Source organism: Syngnathoides biaculeatus, chromosome 3 (genome assembly GCF_019802595.1).
Source record: "Syngnathoides biaculeatus isolate LvHL_M chromosome 3, ASM1980259v1, whole genome shotgun sequence".
NCBI classification, from domain to species: domain Eukaryota; kingdom Metazoa; phylum Chordata; class Actinopteri; order Syngnathiformes; family Syngnathidae; genus Syngnathoides; species Syngnathoides biaculeatus.
Window position 1 is genome coordinate 8075193 of NC_084642.1, and position 16354 is coordinate 8091546.

General features: G+C 44.0%; 1 protein-coding gene across 4 annotated transcripts in view; it reads right to left on the reverse strand.

Moving 5' to 3' along the window:
- The window catches only part of phlpp2 (PH domain and leucine rich repeat protein phosphatase 2), a 52377-nt gene that overhangs the window by 33407 nt on the left and 2616 nt on the right, over positions 1-16354 (reverse strand). For all 4 annotated transcript variants that reach the window (XM_061814867.1, XM_061814865.1, XM_061814864.1 and 1 more), the window contains exons 2-3: positions 13792-14072; positions 10297-10430 (exon numbers count right to left, since the gene is read on the reverse strand). In XM_061814867.1, coding sequence (XP_061670851.1) covers positions 10297-10430; positions 13792-14072 — 415 coding nt within the window. The remainder of the gene's footprint in view (positions 1-10296; positions 10431-13791; positions 14073-16354) is intronic.

Genomic DNA, 16354 nt, shown 5'->3' on the forward strand with positions numbered 1-16354 from the left:
TGATCTTCACTCAAAAGGAAATTTAACTAACTCCCACGACACCGCTGCATACGTAAAATTGTTTAAAATACGTAAAAGAACCAATGAAAAAAGTGCATTTTAATGAACCAATTTTAGCGGGGTAAACGGGTAAATTGCTATTGTGAATATGATGGATTTTGTGTTAAAAGGACTGATTTTATTTTTAAAAGACTGATGGGTCCTATCATTCATAAATTTGGCTAAAAAATGTGTTAAAATACATATGTGAGATGCAGGAGTATCTACAAACACCGTAAGAGCTTGTTCATCGCAGTAAGGGAAATCTGGGAAGTAGCGACCACGTTTTACCTCACCTGAGTATTATGAATCCTCTCTATAATCTTATAAAGGCGGCACGATGACGCAGCTGGTAAAGCGTTGGCCTCACAGTTCTGAGGCCCCGGGTTCAATCCCGGACTCGCCTGTGAGGAGTTTGCATGTTCTCCCCGTGCCTACGTGGGTTTTCTCCGGGCACTCCATTTTCTTCCCACATCCCAAAAACATGCAACATTAATTGGACACTCTAAATTGCCCCTCGGTGTGATCATGAGTGCGGCTGTTTGTCTTGATGTGCCCTGCGATTGGCTGGCAACCAGTTCAGGGTGTACCCTGCCTCCTGCCCGTTGACAGCTGGGATAAGCTCCAGCACTCCCTGCGACCCTCGTGAGGATAAGCGGCTAAGAAAATGGATGGATAATCTTATAAACATTTTGTATACTCTTTAAAATCTTTTAAACCATTAAACATGCAGTAATACAAAGTAGTGTTGTCCACTATGTTTATTTTATTTCTTGTAATGTTTTTTAGCATATATATATATATAAATATATATACACAAATATACACATACATATATAAACACACATATATACACACACACGCACACACACTTATATATATCATTTATTTATTTATTATTTATTTATATATCATTTATTTTATTTTATTTTTTATTTTCATGTTTTTTTAGAAATATATCAGACACTCAAAATCCTGCAATATGGCAAATTATGCTTGATATGAATAAGAAAACAAAAATCTGCACTGCATTCACAGTGGGTGAACCACAATGTAGCGAGGGAACACTGTAGTTTATTATAATTTTTTTTTAAATCATGCTAATATAATATTTTGGGAAATAAATGAAGAAACACATTTTAGGGGGGCAGCTAAATTACTGCAGGGAATATTACTGTCCTCTTGATGATGTAAATGCTCCCTCCCTGTGCCGGGATTAAAACAACAAGCATCGCATAGCGGTCCCTACCCCACGGAAAAAAAGAAAGAAAAAATAAAAGCAGCCTCAATTCTCCAGAGCCCCGAAGCCGGGAAACTAAAACGCGTGGAAGTAACAAACGCCGGGTGTGAAAGGATCTCAATCTCGCGTCCACCTTCGCCCGACTTTATTAGCGGGAGGATGAACAAACAACATCGAGTCTCCGGAGGGCCCTCAACTCATCTCAGTGAGGAGGAGTTTTAATGGCGCCCGGAACCCTTTTTCTATTCCCTTCCTGAGCCTTTAAAAAACTGATGCAGGGCCACGGTCCAAAACGGCTTTCATCTCTTATTATCCACATACAGTATAAATGTATTTACGGCATCAGCAATGGCCTCTTATTACACGTTGCACACTTCCTCCCTTTTTTTTTTTAATTACTTCCTTCAAAGAGATTGCGTCACTACAGATTTCACCCCCCCAAAAAAATGGAAAAAAAGATTTGACTGAATTTCAAGTCATTCGTGGATGGGTGACGCACAGTACATCATGGGCGTTAATCGACTTTTTTTTTTTTGTTGCCGCTACGTGATGATAGTTAAGTTGATTTTGATTAATAGATGATGTCACGGGCGGCACGGTGACTCAGACGGAAAACGTTGGCCTCACAGTTCTGAGGCCCCCGGGTTCGATCCTGGAGTTTGCACGTTCTCCCCGTGCCTGCGTGGGTTTTCTCCCACATCCCAAGAACACGCGAAACTCATTTTTGTCGCGGGCCACATTGTACTTGCGCTTTACCTCAAAGGGCCGTTATGGCTGCGAAACGCTCAATATTTCTAACCGCCTGGTCATATTTACACGTGAAATCAAGGGTAATGGGTTTTTCCAACTATTTTTGTTTGGTAACACAAAAATGCTTGTAATATCTCAACATTATCATTTATACAATTTTGAAATTTTGGTAGAGATTTGAACAAAAAAAAAAAAAAATCATGGTCGTCTCCGTGGGCCACATAAAATCATGCGGCGGGCCCGGTGTGGCCACCCGGGCCTTGGCTTTGACACCTGTGCTCTAAATTGCCCCTAGGTGTGATTGTGAGTGCAACAGTTTATCTCAATGTGCCCTGCGATTGGCTGGCAACCGGTTCAGGGTGTACCCCGGCCTCCTTGCCCGTTGACAGCCGGGATAGGCTACAGCACTCCCCACGACCCTTGTGAGGATAAGCGACTAAGAAAATGAATGGACATTACCGGGATATTGTGATATATTATTGTGAAATAAAATGGCACATATGATAGATTTTTTTCAATATTACCCATCACTAAGTCAAAATCACAGATACTACAGTACAACGTGAGCCTAGTGACCTTGAGTAGAGTGTCAATAATGCCAAGTCAATTATTATCTTATCAATCAATCAATGAGATAATTGGTTGAATACATAAGTGGCTAAGAAAATGGATGGATGGATTATTATGTCAGATATTTTGAGGGACTTATTTTAGGGAACAGCTTTGCCTCACTAGTGACTTGTAGTCGTCATACTATTACGCAAACGTTGTTGTTCTACGAGGGTGCAGAAATGTCAAACAGTCGTGTGAGGAAAAAACTATTAGTGTGCTGTGCTAGTGAGAGAAAAGAGCGCACTAGTATCCTAGCAATTGATTTGAACTCGAAAAGCTACATGCGCATAGGATACGTGATACACCGCGCTCGTTCCTTGCATGATCCTATCGTCAACAACATCTGAAGATCATTAGCCGTCTTACACAACGTGTCCTAACCATAAAGATCCAACTTCTCTAAAACGAGTGTCAGTTCTCTGAGGTTTGCGCTGTCAGTGGTTGCTATGGAAACGGGCTTGTTGTCCAAATCAAAGTCCAGCGCGAGCTCGTAAACCTCCACCTCCTGCTCCGTCACTGCAAACAAAGTTGACTTCACAGCAAGAGGCGCGGGAGGCTAAACGCTGGTGGACGTTGCGCAACGCCGCGTCGGAGGAGAGAGACGATTGACAGGCCCGGCGGACTAATTGTCACCCCGCGCGGAAAAGTGACACGGCGCGTCGGAGCCGAGCGCGGCCTTCGCTCGGCGGGAGAGGCGTTGACGCGTGACTCGGCGCGGCGGGCGGCGAGGCCCGGGCGAGGTTAAAGCCGGATGTCCAATTATTACAAGGGGAAGTGGATGTAGTAACCGCAACAGGGTTGAGGGTGACGACGCCATTAGACTGACATAATGGCAAAATCGTTGCCGCTTCGTGCCTCGGCCCAAGTGCGAAATGCGGTTCATCGTTCACGACCTCGATATATACGGGCAATACCGCGGGTGTCAAAGTCAAGGCCCGGGGGCCAGATCCGGCCCCCGGAAGGCAAATGTCAATGTCATGTCCGCGATTCTCGTTCCAATCTGTGCCAAAATGTCAAATTGTCACATCATAAATGATAACAGTGAGATATTGCAAGCATTTTTGTGTTGCCAAAGGTCAACAATAGTTGGAAAAACCATCACCCTTGATCTCTGATTCCAAAACTACTTCATAAATTTGGTAACTATGATTAATGAAATATTTTTATGATTTTAGTCACAACAGCCCTCTGAGGGAAGCCGTTACAACAATGTGGCCCGCAACAAAAACAGAGTTTGACGCCATGTCAAACTTAAGGACCCGGGGGCCAAATCCAGCCCGTCACATGAATTTATTGGGTGGTCCGCGACAAGAACGTCAACAATGTCTACGTAGAGCACACCAGCTGCATCTTTGGATATATTTTGAAACTTTTCAGACATTTTTAATCCTTTTGTATTCAAAAACTCAGTACAGTACTGGGTAAAATCTTGAGAATAGCTTGGGAACAAATCTAAAAACGCTCAACTGTGGAAGAAATGTACAACTCCGCCTCTTCCCTCCCTCTGCGGGAGCCGTGCGCCATTGTATCAATTCAAGATTGAAAATCTGGAATTTATTTATTTTCCGACAACAAGTTAAACGTGTCAAATTGTCATGTCATAAATGATAACATTGACATATTGCAAGCACTTTTGTGTTGCCAAACATCCACAATAGTTGGAAAACGCATTACCCTTGATTTCTGACTATGATGAAGCAATGAAAGATTATGATTTCAGTTATAACGGCCCTCAGAGGGAAGCCGTAACAACAATGTGGCCTGCAACAAAAACCACAGGTGTCAGACTTAAGGCTTGGGGGCCCGATCCGGCCCGCCACATGAATTTATGTGGCCCGCAACAAGAAAGTCAGCAATGTCCACATCAAACACAGCAGCCGAATATTTGGATACATTTTGTAACTTTTCTGAAATTTTTAAGCTTTTTGTATTTAAAGTTAGTACTGTAGTGGGTGGCACGGTGGATCAGCTGGTAAAACGTTGGCCTCACAGTTCTGAGGTCCCGGGTTCAATCCCCGACCTGCCTGTGTGAAGTTTGCATGTTCTCCCCATGCCTGCGTGGGCTTCCTCCGGGCACTCCGGTTTCCTCCCACATCACAAAAACATGCGACATTAATTGGACACTCTAAATTGCCCATAGGTGTGACCGCCAGTGCGGCTGTTTGTGTCTATGTTCCCTGCGATTGGCTGGCAAACAGTTCAGGGTGTACCCGGCCTCCTGCCCATTTGAAAGCTGGGATAGGCTCCAGCACTCCCCGCGACCCTTGTGAGGATAAGCGGCAAAGAAAATGGATGGATGGAAGTACTGTAGTGGGTAAAGTGTTGAAAACAGCTTGAGAACAAATCTAATAACGCTCAACCGTGTGAAAGATGTACGACTCCTCCTCTTCCATCGCTCTGCGGGAGCCGTGCGGCATCTAGAATTTTGCAATAACGGGTTAAAATTATCGAGTTAGAAAGATCAGAGTAAAATGGATCGCGACAATGTGCCGTTGTGGAAGAAAGCGTTCAACAAATTCAAGTAATATTGTCAATATCTTTGTCAAGTACTTTGTCAAAAGGCTGGAAGGAAAGAATTATCCAACCGGTCTTAGTACAATAATGAATTAATATCCAGCTCAACCCTGATTGATTAATTGATCAGTTTAAGAGCGACTCCCGAGACTTTTCTCCACACGGCGCACCAAAAAGTAGCAACGTACAACAAAGTCCTTGCGAAGGACACTGCAAATTCACCGTCACGTCACCCAGTCTTCCGCAACCGCTCCCGTCTCCTGGAACCCCTGATCTACGTCTGCGCGATATTTATACCTGCTCAAATCTTTTTTTAAAATCGCACAATAGATTATTTCAAGGCAACTGACAAGCACTTAAAAGTCAGACTCAGAATAGCAAACGCCTCCGCTCGGCGCTGAACTCAAAAAGTCGGGCCCGACAGTCACGTCCGTGCCTCCTCTTGCTTCGACTCGATCGCTCTTTAAAAAGTGGACCCAACTAATGCAAAAAAATAATATTATAATCAAATTCTGTAGACCATATCATAATGTTTGGAAAAAATAGGTGCCAGGATACTAGCGCGACCGCTAATCTGAACTGAAGACAATGATCCTCTCCAATTATCGTAACATCTGTGCTCATTTCTGTCAATCCTTCTACTGTTTTTTCAAATTTATATTAATAATATTATTTATATGTCAGCATGAAGCTATTGCACTTTTGTTTTATGATATGTCGTCTCCTGGTGTGCTAACATTGCAGATTTAGAGCTACCGCAATATCCAAGCTAATTTCTGTTAGCCTGACTATAGGGTTTTGCATGACGTGTTAGCATTGCGCTAGTGGACTTGTTAGATGAAATTTTATGGTTGGTTTTAAAATTGTGTTATTTTTGTAATAAACATTAGCAGCGATTGAGTGAAAAACATCTTAAAGCAAGCCCACGGTCCCTCTTAATTGCTCTTAAAAGCTGAATCATTCTTTGATGTCCTCGTGCCTGTAAATGAAAACTTATTTTTTCAAGATCTTCTTTTTTCTGTATTGTTTCTCATTTTATAACTCTCTATTTTTGAAATGATTTTTTTATGTACTCTTTTGAGACTGCTGAACATACAGCAAGCGCAATACTAATACAATATATCATCGTTGTTATGTTCTATGATTGGCCATCGTGCACAAGTGGGTCAGAGTAATAAGAATAAATAAGTACGCCCTGGTGGGTCAGAAATACGTGCACGACGCGACTTATTAAAAACGGACGCTTTGATCGGGAGCCAAATCAATAACTTGATGTGCCGCTACCTCACCCCTCCCTCGTGGCTCGTTGCGGGACAGCGGCGGTGGGTCTCGACCGCAGGCGCAGAGCCCGAGCGGCCCGGCGCCAGGAATGACAGCAGGGCCGCGTCCGGACTCCCCGCGGCCGCGTGGACTGGGCTGTCCCCCCCCCGCCCACCTCGCCTTTGTTTTCATTCGCGGTGTTTTGATGAAGTCAGCGTTCAAGCCGTCGTTACTGTTTGTTTCCGTCTCATCTGTGCGCACGGGGGAGGCTCAACGTGACGCTTTTCCATCAAATAAGACAACGATGACAGGAGCAAGTCAGACTTTTTTTTTTTTTTTTAATTAATATTAAACTGACGGTGCAGCACGGTGGATCGGCTTGAAAGTGTTTGGCCTCACAGTTTTGAGGACCTGGGTTCAATCCCAGCCCTCCCTGTCCGGAGTTTGCATGTTCTCCCCGTGCCTGCGTGGGTTTTCTGCGGGCACTCCGGTTTCCTCCCACATTCCAAAAACATCCAAAAATTGTCCCTAGGTGTGATAGTGAGTGCGGCTGTTTGTCTCTATGAGCCCTGCGATTGGGTGGCAACCAGTTCAGGGTGTACCCTGCCTCCTGCCCGTTGACAGTTGGGACAGGCTCCAACACTCCCGTGATCCTTGTGAGGATAAGTGGCTAAGAAAATGCATGGATGACTAAACTGGCGGTGCTATGCCGAACCCCACTAATATTACTTTGAATCTATCACAGCGGTACTATTCTGGTTGTCTCGGAAAAATCTCCGTTCTAGGACAACCAGAACAGTCCAGTTGTGATCCATTAAATTCCCTGTGAATGAAATGATATGGATGAAGGCGACTAGTCGCTGGCACGATTGATATTACTGCAGTTTAATGTCCGAGCGGGATAGAAAATGGATGGATGGAAAATACTAACATGGCAATCAGTAGAACACAAATACATCAAATGCAATACCAAACTTATACTAGTCTATTAAATACACACACACTGACGTCAAACAGAAAGTTAAATAAATCATAATGATGGTTCTTCATTTAAATGCATGGAAGCAATTTGTGTACTTTGAGTCTGACACTGCACCAATAGATTTATTTGGGCATTATGATTACCAAAAAAAAAAAACAAAAAGGAAAAAGTTGCACCAATAGAGACGGGACACTTCTTCTGTTTAAATACGTGTGTATAAATCCATCGATACATCCATCTTCTTTGATGCTTATCCTCAGGAGGGTCGCGGGGAGTGCTGGAGCCCATCCCAGCTGTCAACGGACAGGAGGGAGGGGACATCCTCAACTGGTCGCCAGCCAATCGCAGGGCACATTGAGACAAACACCCGCACTCACAATCACACCTAGGGGCAATTTAGAGAGTCCGTGTGTTAATGTTGCATGTTTTTTGGATGTGGGAGGAAACCGGGAGTACCCGGAGGAAACCCACGCAGGCAAGGGGAGAACATGCAAACTCCACACAAGCGGGTCCAGAATTGAACCCGGGACCTCAGAACTGTAAGGCCAACGCTATACCAGCTGAGTCACCGTGCCGCCTGTGAGTATAAATATAGATAAGAATTCAATCGGCTTACATGCAAAGAATGTACGTTCATATGTAAAATAATGCATAAGGAGGTTCGCTGAAAATGCGCCACAAAACGTAATTCGTGGCAGTTTTTGCCCATCTGCTTGTTGGCAGGCCACTCGTTTCACAGAGGACTGCAGGACCGTACCAATTTTGATTTAAGGGCTGGGGGGGAAAATACTTCCAACTAAAATGGTATAAAAAAAAAAAATAACACATTGCTGTCTATATGGTAAACAGCAGCCTGGGGAAACAAAAACGTTATTCATATGCTACGAATGAAATATGTCTTTGTTCCTCTTTGTCTGCCAGCGACATAGAGTGACAGGCAGTACTAATACAGTAAATGCTCTTCCACTAGATGACTGAAGGGAAAAGTAAAATTTGATTTGTATCAACCTGTTGCCATTTGTTGCCTCAACGTAGGAGTTTATTTTTTTCCCCTGAATGCACTTGTAGCTCAAAATAATTATAAGAATATTTTTCCTGTTAGTATTGTTAGAATGTCTGTCGGCATGTCTTGCTACCATTTGTGTACAAGTATAAGTTGTTTAAAGGTTCATACCTACTGCAGGATTCATGATAAGTTTGACAGTAGATGTCATCCGAGGAGCATAAAAAGTAAATAAAATAAAACAGCTTGCAAGTGCTTGGCCTTGCAACTACAACTCAACTACATAACATTTGCTCATTTCTCAAATTTTTGCTCAACGGTTAAGGCAAAATAAATAAGTAGATGGCTCTTGCAATCGCTTTGTAGTCAGTGAAACGGACTCCGATTTCACACCAAGTACATTAGTGGGTAGACTGAGATAACAGCATCATTATTTCAACATTCAGTATTTTCTCGTTTATCATCGGGTTTATGTTCCGGACCACCCCTGCAGTAAGTGAAATCAGTGAAGTAGCGACCACTTATTATTTTGACTATTATACATATATTAAAGTATTATGAACCTTTCGATCTTCTACACGTTCCGATTGACCTAAACCCTTAAACACTTAAGTATACACCAATGCAAAGGAATAAGTATAATGTATAAGGGTTGCGTCAGGAAGGGCATCCGGCATAAAAATTGTGCCAAACATATATGTGCGTTCATCTGAGATGACACGCTGTGGCGCCCCCGAAAGGGACAAGCCGAAAGAAAGCATCCATATGTATGTATGTTATTCCTTGTAAAATGTATTTTAATAAATTGTTTTCTTTTTTTTTTATTTTGAGTTTTAATGTTTTAAGCTATGAAGTGTTATTTTACCAGAAAAAAAGGGTTAGAGAGAAAAATACATCTCCAAAGGAGTGGGGGAAGATATGTATGCGTTTTAGTGACATTTTTATTTGGTCCCGTCCCATGAGAGTTTTCTACGGTATTATAGCATCTATCGTGGGCCACATTGGAGTTATGGTATCTGTCAGAGGGCCATTATGACTGAAACCATGAAAATCTTTAATTGACGCATCATATTTACACATAAAAATTTATCAAGTAGTTTTTAAAATCAGAAATCAAGGGTAGTGAGTTTTTCAACTGTTGTTGATGTTTGGTAGCACAAAAATGCTTACAATATCTCAATGTCATCATTTATGATATGACAGTTTGACAATTTGGTCCAGATTTCAACAAAAAAAAAAAAAAATCACGGAAGTTGACACACATGATTTGCCTTCGCGGGCCACATAAAATCATGTGGCGGGCCGCATCGGGCCCCTGGGCCTCGAGTTTGACACCTGTGGGATAAAGTTTCAGATCCATCAGTTCATCAAATAAACAAGCCAAAACTAAATTAAAAAAAAAATGTTTTGCTCGTACCCTCAGTGGAGGTCAGTCATTCAGAGCACATTAACCCAGCATTTGACTGCACAGGACGGACAGCAGCTCCATAAAAATAAACAAAAATAATATTTCAAATCCAGATACGCGTTCTGAACCTACCAGGGCAAAACAGATGCGAGTGATGTGATTTATTTGGCTTGCTTCCCCATTGCCAGACACAAGGGAGCGTAGAGTGGGCCTAAAGGGACAAAATTACGCCCAAGCAAAAAAAAAAAAAAAAAAAAAAAAAATGATGAGGAACGACGAGCACGCCAAACATAAAGATAACCACCTGCGCATTGGAACAAGATCCAACAGGGAGAACACACGCGAACAAACAATCCTGCCCGCCAAGCAATAACAAGCGAAGCGCGCCACGAGGGTGTGGAGCGCGCTCAACAACTTCGCTTGGGACCTCCATCACGAGCGCACAGCGACGATGACGACGACGGTCCCCGCGGTCTCGGTACACTCACCGCCGTAGAAGCGGATCAAGCAGCTGAGGTCCGAATTGGCAGCCTCTTGCTGCACTCGCACCGGGTCGGCGTAGCCCATCGCGGCCAGATAGTCGTAGAGCATCTGGAGTGGACGCTCGGTGGGCTCCAGCCTCCTGCGGCACCAAAAGCACGATCACAACGGGGAACGTAAACACCATAAACGCCAAAGGATGTCCCCCCCCCCCCCCCCCCGTGTCTATTATTCAGACGGTGGGAGAGCTCGATAGCTCCCAGTAAGCAGCGTTTTTATTTTTATTGCGTAATGCTTTTCGTTAGAAATAGAACAATATTTGCACACGTGGAAAGTTGCTGCATTTAAAAAAAATAATAATTAAAAAACACTCCAGATTTACCCCACTCCACCGAAGGCCACGGGAAGAATATTTCCATACACAGCCGTGAGTGGCCGAGCGTGAGTATTCCTCCGTCTTCCCGATCAACCGAGCGGCCGAGCCACTCACGGCTATGCCGCTCACAGCTGTGTATGGAAGTATTCCTCCGTCTTCCCGGTGAACCGATACTGCTATTTCTTCATCAGATGAGGATAAATCCGAGAACTTGGCGCTGGGCATAAACGGTGTCCCATGTAATCGAGCGTTTGGAACGGCACGTAACACGTCACATACGTCCACGTAGGTCATGTGACTCGCAAAAATGGCAGCGCCCCTGAAAATTCGGAATTGTCGATTTTAAAAAAATATTCTCAAAACACCATTAAATGAGAGAGGATTTAACATCACATTGTCAAAATAGAGAACATATTAGATGACCTATTGGATACATTGTTCATGCAAACCAGTGGAATTCCCCTTTAAATACAGTCCATCTCTTTTTTACATTATGTAGTGGCCTCCAACTGCGACAAAATTCTCGAAAATCCGATTGCTTTGAGGAATTGTTCAGCTGCTTTGGAATCTAATGAGACACAATATATTTATTTTAATTGACAAAAATTCACGTTAAACTGGTAGATTTTGTCTGAAATGTTCTCATTTTTATGAATAAAAGAACCATTTTTTTTTTTTCAATAAATATGTTGCGATAAAAATTCCAAGGACATAGGGTTGCGTTGCGATGAACCCCTCTCCATAAATGAGGAAGGGAGGTGCACAGATTTGTTCATCCAAACTGACTTCTTATTCCCATCCTTTCAAATATAGTAATAACCCCTTAATTGGTTCACCCCCTTAATTTAAGCCAAATTCAAGTTTAGACCGATTCAATTTATAAAATTTGCGCACCTGTCTTCATCCATTTTGTTTCCAATTAGCGTTAGGGTTACCCTAAAAATCTACACGTCCCTGTTCAAACGCCAGAATTTGCGAGAAAAAGAAAACAGCCATCCATTTTCTTTGCCGCTTATCCTCACGAGGGTCGCGGGGAGCGCTGGAGCCTATCCCAGCTGTCAACGGGCTACACCCTGAACTGGTTGCCAACCAATCGCAGGGCACATAGAGACAAACAGTCACAATCACATGCAATTTAGAGTGTCCAATTCATGTTGCATTTTTTTGGGGTGTGAGAGGAAACCGGAGTGCCCGGAGGAAACCCACGCAGGCACCGGGAGAACATGCAAACCTCACACAGGCGGGGCCGGGATTGAACCCGGGACCTGAGAACTGAGAGGTCATGGCTTTACCAGCTGAGCCACCGTGCTGCCCAGACAGAAAACATTTTCATGAAATTCTGTTCAAGATTGAGATATGTCGGAACACTTTCTGGCGCTCAGAAGCGACGCGAGGACTTGCACTCGCAGCCTTAACACACAAAGTGAAGATGGATGCGGATCCTGACCTCAATTTTTTAATCGGGCTGCTTTAACGGGCCAAACGTCTTAGTGTGCCCTCTTTGGGAGGAGGCGGCTATTGAGAATTCTGGGAGTCTCCCTTTTGGAAGAGGTTTTGGGCATGACCCAGTGGGAGGAAACCGGAGACAGCCCGCTTGGCATCGTCTGTCGTGTCTGCCCACAGGACACTTAGGGAAGCCCCGCAAATGGAACGACCAGGATGGGTGGATATCCGCTACTAAAGGAGACATCATTGTTTTGGTTTGTATTTTTGTTTCCCCCACCACAATTTAAAACAGCTCCCAAATAGTTTCCATTCGTCATTCAAGCCGCTGTCGACAAAGTCAGTAAGTTCCACAATTGGCCACTGTCGTTTATTGGCACTGTGGTGCAAATACAGGTAGAGTAGGACTGATGTACTTCCAGGTCACAAATATACAATTTGACTAGATCAAATTTACATACTTCCGCTGCCGATGTGTGGTTATTTCTATTGTCTATTGTGTATGGAGCTCTCCGCAGAGAGAGAGCAACATGGCGGCAGTTTTGACACTGACGAATACAAAACGTGTCTCTGTTCGTCTATGGCAACAGAATTGGAAACAGGAAGCACACTCATTCCCGGTGGCTCATGAAAGTGACTCGCCCATAATGAGTCCGTCCATCCGTTATCCAAGCCGCTGGGTGTTTAAGGGTATGAAAAAAAAATACCTAACAATAACTTTGCACTGTACAATAACATGGGTGGCTATGGCCTAAAAAAAAATTGTCCACAGTTACGATTTTTGGGGTGTCCTGAATTTTGCCCCCCCCCCCCCAAAAAAAGGCTATTTTTTTTTTTTAATACAAGTACCAAGAAAACCCCATGGTTTGCCGTAAAAATGCAGTACAATATGTTTAAATAAAAATGTGATATATCGTAATTGAAAGCAGAGGGAGATTTGTGCGTAGAATTTTTTTTATGAGGAATTAAAACGTATTTAGGAAACAAAAATATTATTTTTTTTGTAACAATGATAGTTTATTGGTTTTTGCAGATTTGGAAACCAGCTATCCAAAAAAAAAAAAAAAAAAAAAAAAATCACTATATGAAGAGTCAAGCTAAAAAAAAAAAAATTACAGTAGGACAACAACTGAAATCATCCATCCATCCATTTTCTTAGCCGCTTATCCTCACGAGGGTCGCAGTGAGTGCTGGAGCCTATCCCGGCTGTCACTGGGCAGGAAGCGGGGTACACCCTGAACTGGTTGCCAGCCAATCACAGGGCACAGAGAGACAGACAACAGTCGCACTCACAATCACACCTAGGGGCAATTTAGAGTGTCCAATTAATGTTGCATGTTTCTGGGGTGTGGGAGTGCCTGGAGAAAATCCACGCAGGCACAGGGGAGAACATGCAAAGTCCACATAGGCGGGTCTGGGATTGAACCCGGGACATCAGAACTGTGAGGCAAAACGCTTTACCAGCTGAGCCACCATGTTCCCCCAAGTGAAATCAAATTCCCGCAATATGCCGTTTTTAAACCTTGGAGATTTGTGTTATTCATTTTAAATGGATCAGGTCTGGCAGGCAAGCAGGCAGGCAGGCAGCCCTAAGCGCATCAGCCCAGGACTATAAAGTGGAGCCACTCAGCAAACTCTGAAACGAGCCTGGAGAGGAAAGTCCTCGCTCAAAACGTGCGCTCACCTGACCAGATCTCCGTGCAGTTGGACAAAGAGGCCCCGCCCGTCCCTCTGGGCGCACATCTCCTCCGCCGTTGTGCTGGTGGAGCAGAGCACCAGCTGCAGGTCGGGTTGAGGGGTGGAGGACGCCTGGGGTCCGGTGGTAGTCAGCTGGGGGTCCGCCGCGGCGCCGTACAGACACACGCAGCCCCGCCGGGTGTCGCTCTTCAGCCAGTCGCGTTCCCGGGATCCGAATCGGCTCTTTCTCGTCATGCAGCCGCGACTCCCCGCCCGCTTCATGTTGCGCTACGGACACGCGCCCAAAAGTCACGTTAAATCCATTTACTTCAGTTCCGCGAAGACTTGGATCTACGATTACCTTTTCTTATTGGAATGAATAGAAATACTATTAAATCTGTTCGAGGTCCATCCAACATGCCCGAAAAATCACCCAAAAAACGTGTCACGTGTTTGATAAAAAAAAAAAAAAAAGCACTTTAGGACATTAAGCTTTTTGAAAACATAATTGAATAATATCTAAAGAAATTAAAATCATTTTTCCTTCATTTTTATGGACATTGTGCCGCTCCTCCTGATGTGCGCCCCATCTCGAGGTGGTAAAATCCATACACATCGACATGGAGACGTCGCAGCTACTCGCTAAGCCTCAGTAACGCCGCTCAACGCTTTTTGCTAATGCGTAGATCGCACTACAAAGTGGGTATCGTGGACATTTATAGATAAAACTTCATAATTCACCACCGACAATTTGTCTGGAGTGTGACATAACGACAACTCTGTGACAGCGCACCTTGACATCGGATTGTGTCATCGACTTGCGTAAACTGCTTACTCAAGCTTTATAGCGTGATTCGACAGAACGTTAGCAAGTTTACACTCAAACGTCAGTGCTAGCATTAGCATTAGCAATGGCTACATAACATTACATTATGTTGCCCGCTTGTGAGCCCTATTAAATGTACGTCAATATACCTCGAGCTCTCCTTTAATGGACAGCTGACCAGTTTGTTTTTATTTCCCGACACATTGCCACAATCCACTGTTGCTGTTGTCGCCGTGGCAACAAGTGTATTTGGTGGCCGGCGATACATCGTGTGCATTGTGTGACAGTGATCGTAAAAGACGGGATTTGGTGGTTTCATAATAAATAAATTCCTCAGATTCGTTTGAGAATTATTGTATTGCATGTCTGCATGTGTTGCTCTACTGTTTGTGTTCAAATATGCGCTGCCTAAAGAGCTACAACACCAAAACAGTGATACAAGTTTTTATGCAATTTTGCATTGTATGTTAGCATTAAGCTAGGTGACTAGGCAACATTGTTTGATTATTTTAAATGTGTAATCCTCTTTATTTTGTGTTTAGTTTGACAGTCAACTGTGAGTGGCATTAAACACCTTGAAGATTTTTTTGATGACTCGTACACTCTTTGCCAAACACCACTGTACTGGAAATGGATGATTACTATTTTAAGATTCCCCCACAGTTGCAAGTTTCTGCAAAAAGCTATTTACCGGTGAGTGTGGCGCACGTTCTCGGGACCGTTTTAAGCTTGATCTTTCTTCTTCTTCTTCTTTTCCTTTCGGCTTGTCCCGATTAGGGGTCGCCGCAGCGTGTCATCTTTTTCTATCTAAGCCTATCTCGTACATCTTCCTCACTAACACCTTGAGTCTTCATGTCCTCCCTCACCACATCCATCAACCTTTTTTTTGGTCTTCCTTTTGCTCTTTTGCCTGGCAGCTCCATCCTCTGGACCCTTTTACAAATATACTCCCTCTCTCGCTTGTCTCTGAACATGTCCAAACCATCGAAGTCTGCTCTCTCGAACCTTTTGTCTCCAAAACATCCAACTTTGGCTGTCCCTCGAATGAGCTCATTTATAATCCTATCCACAATGCTCACTCCGAACGAGAACCTCAACGTCTTCATTTCTCCTACCTCCAGTTCTGCTTCCTGTTGTCTCTTCAGTCCGTACATCATGGCCGGCCTAACCAGTTTTATAGACTTTGCCCTTCATCGTAGCGGAGACTCTTCTGTCACATAGAACACCAGACACCTTCCGCCAACTGTTCCATCCTGCTTGGACCCGTTTCTTCACTTCCTTGCCACACTCATCATTGGTCTGTATTATTGACCCAAAGTATTTGAAGTCATCCACCCTCACTTATCTCTTCTCCCTGGAGCTTCACTCTTCCCCCTCCGCCCCTCTCATTCACGCACATATTCTGTTTTACTTCGGCTAATCTTCATTCGTGCCTCCATCTTTCTAACTATTCCTCCGCCTGCTCCCTGCTTTCACTGCAGATCACAACATCATCTGCGAACATCATGGTCCAAGGGGATTCCAGTCCAACCTCATCTGTCAGCCTATCCATTACTACCGCAAACAGAAAGGGGCTCAGCGCGGATCCCTGATGCAGTCCCACCTCCACCTTAAATTCTTCAGACACACCTACAGCACATCTCACCGCTGTTCTGCTGCCCTCATATATGTCCTGTACTATTCTAACATATTTCTCCACCACACTGGCCTTGCGCATGCAGTGCCACAGTCCCTCTCTTGGTAC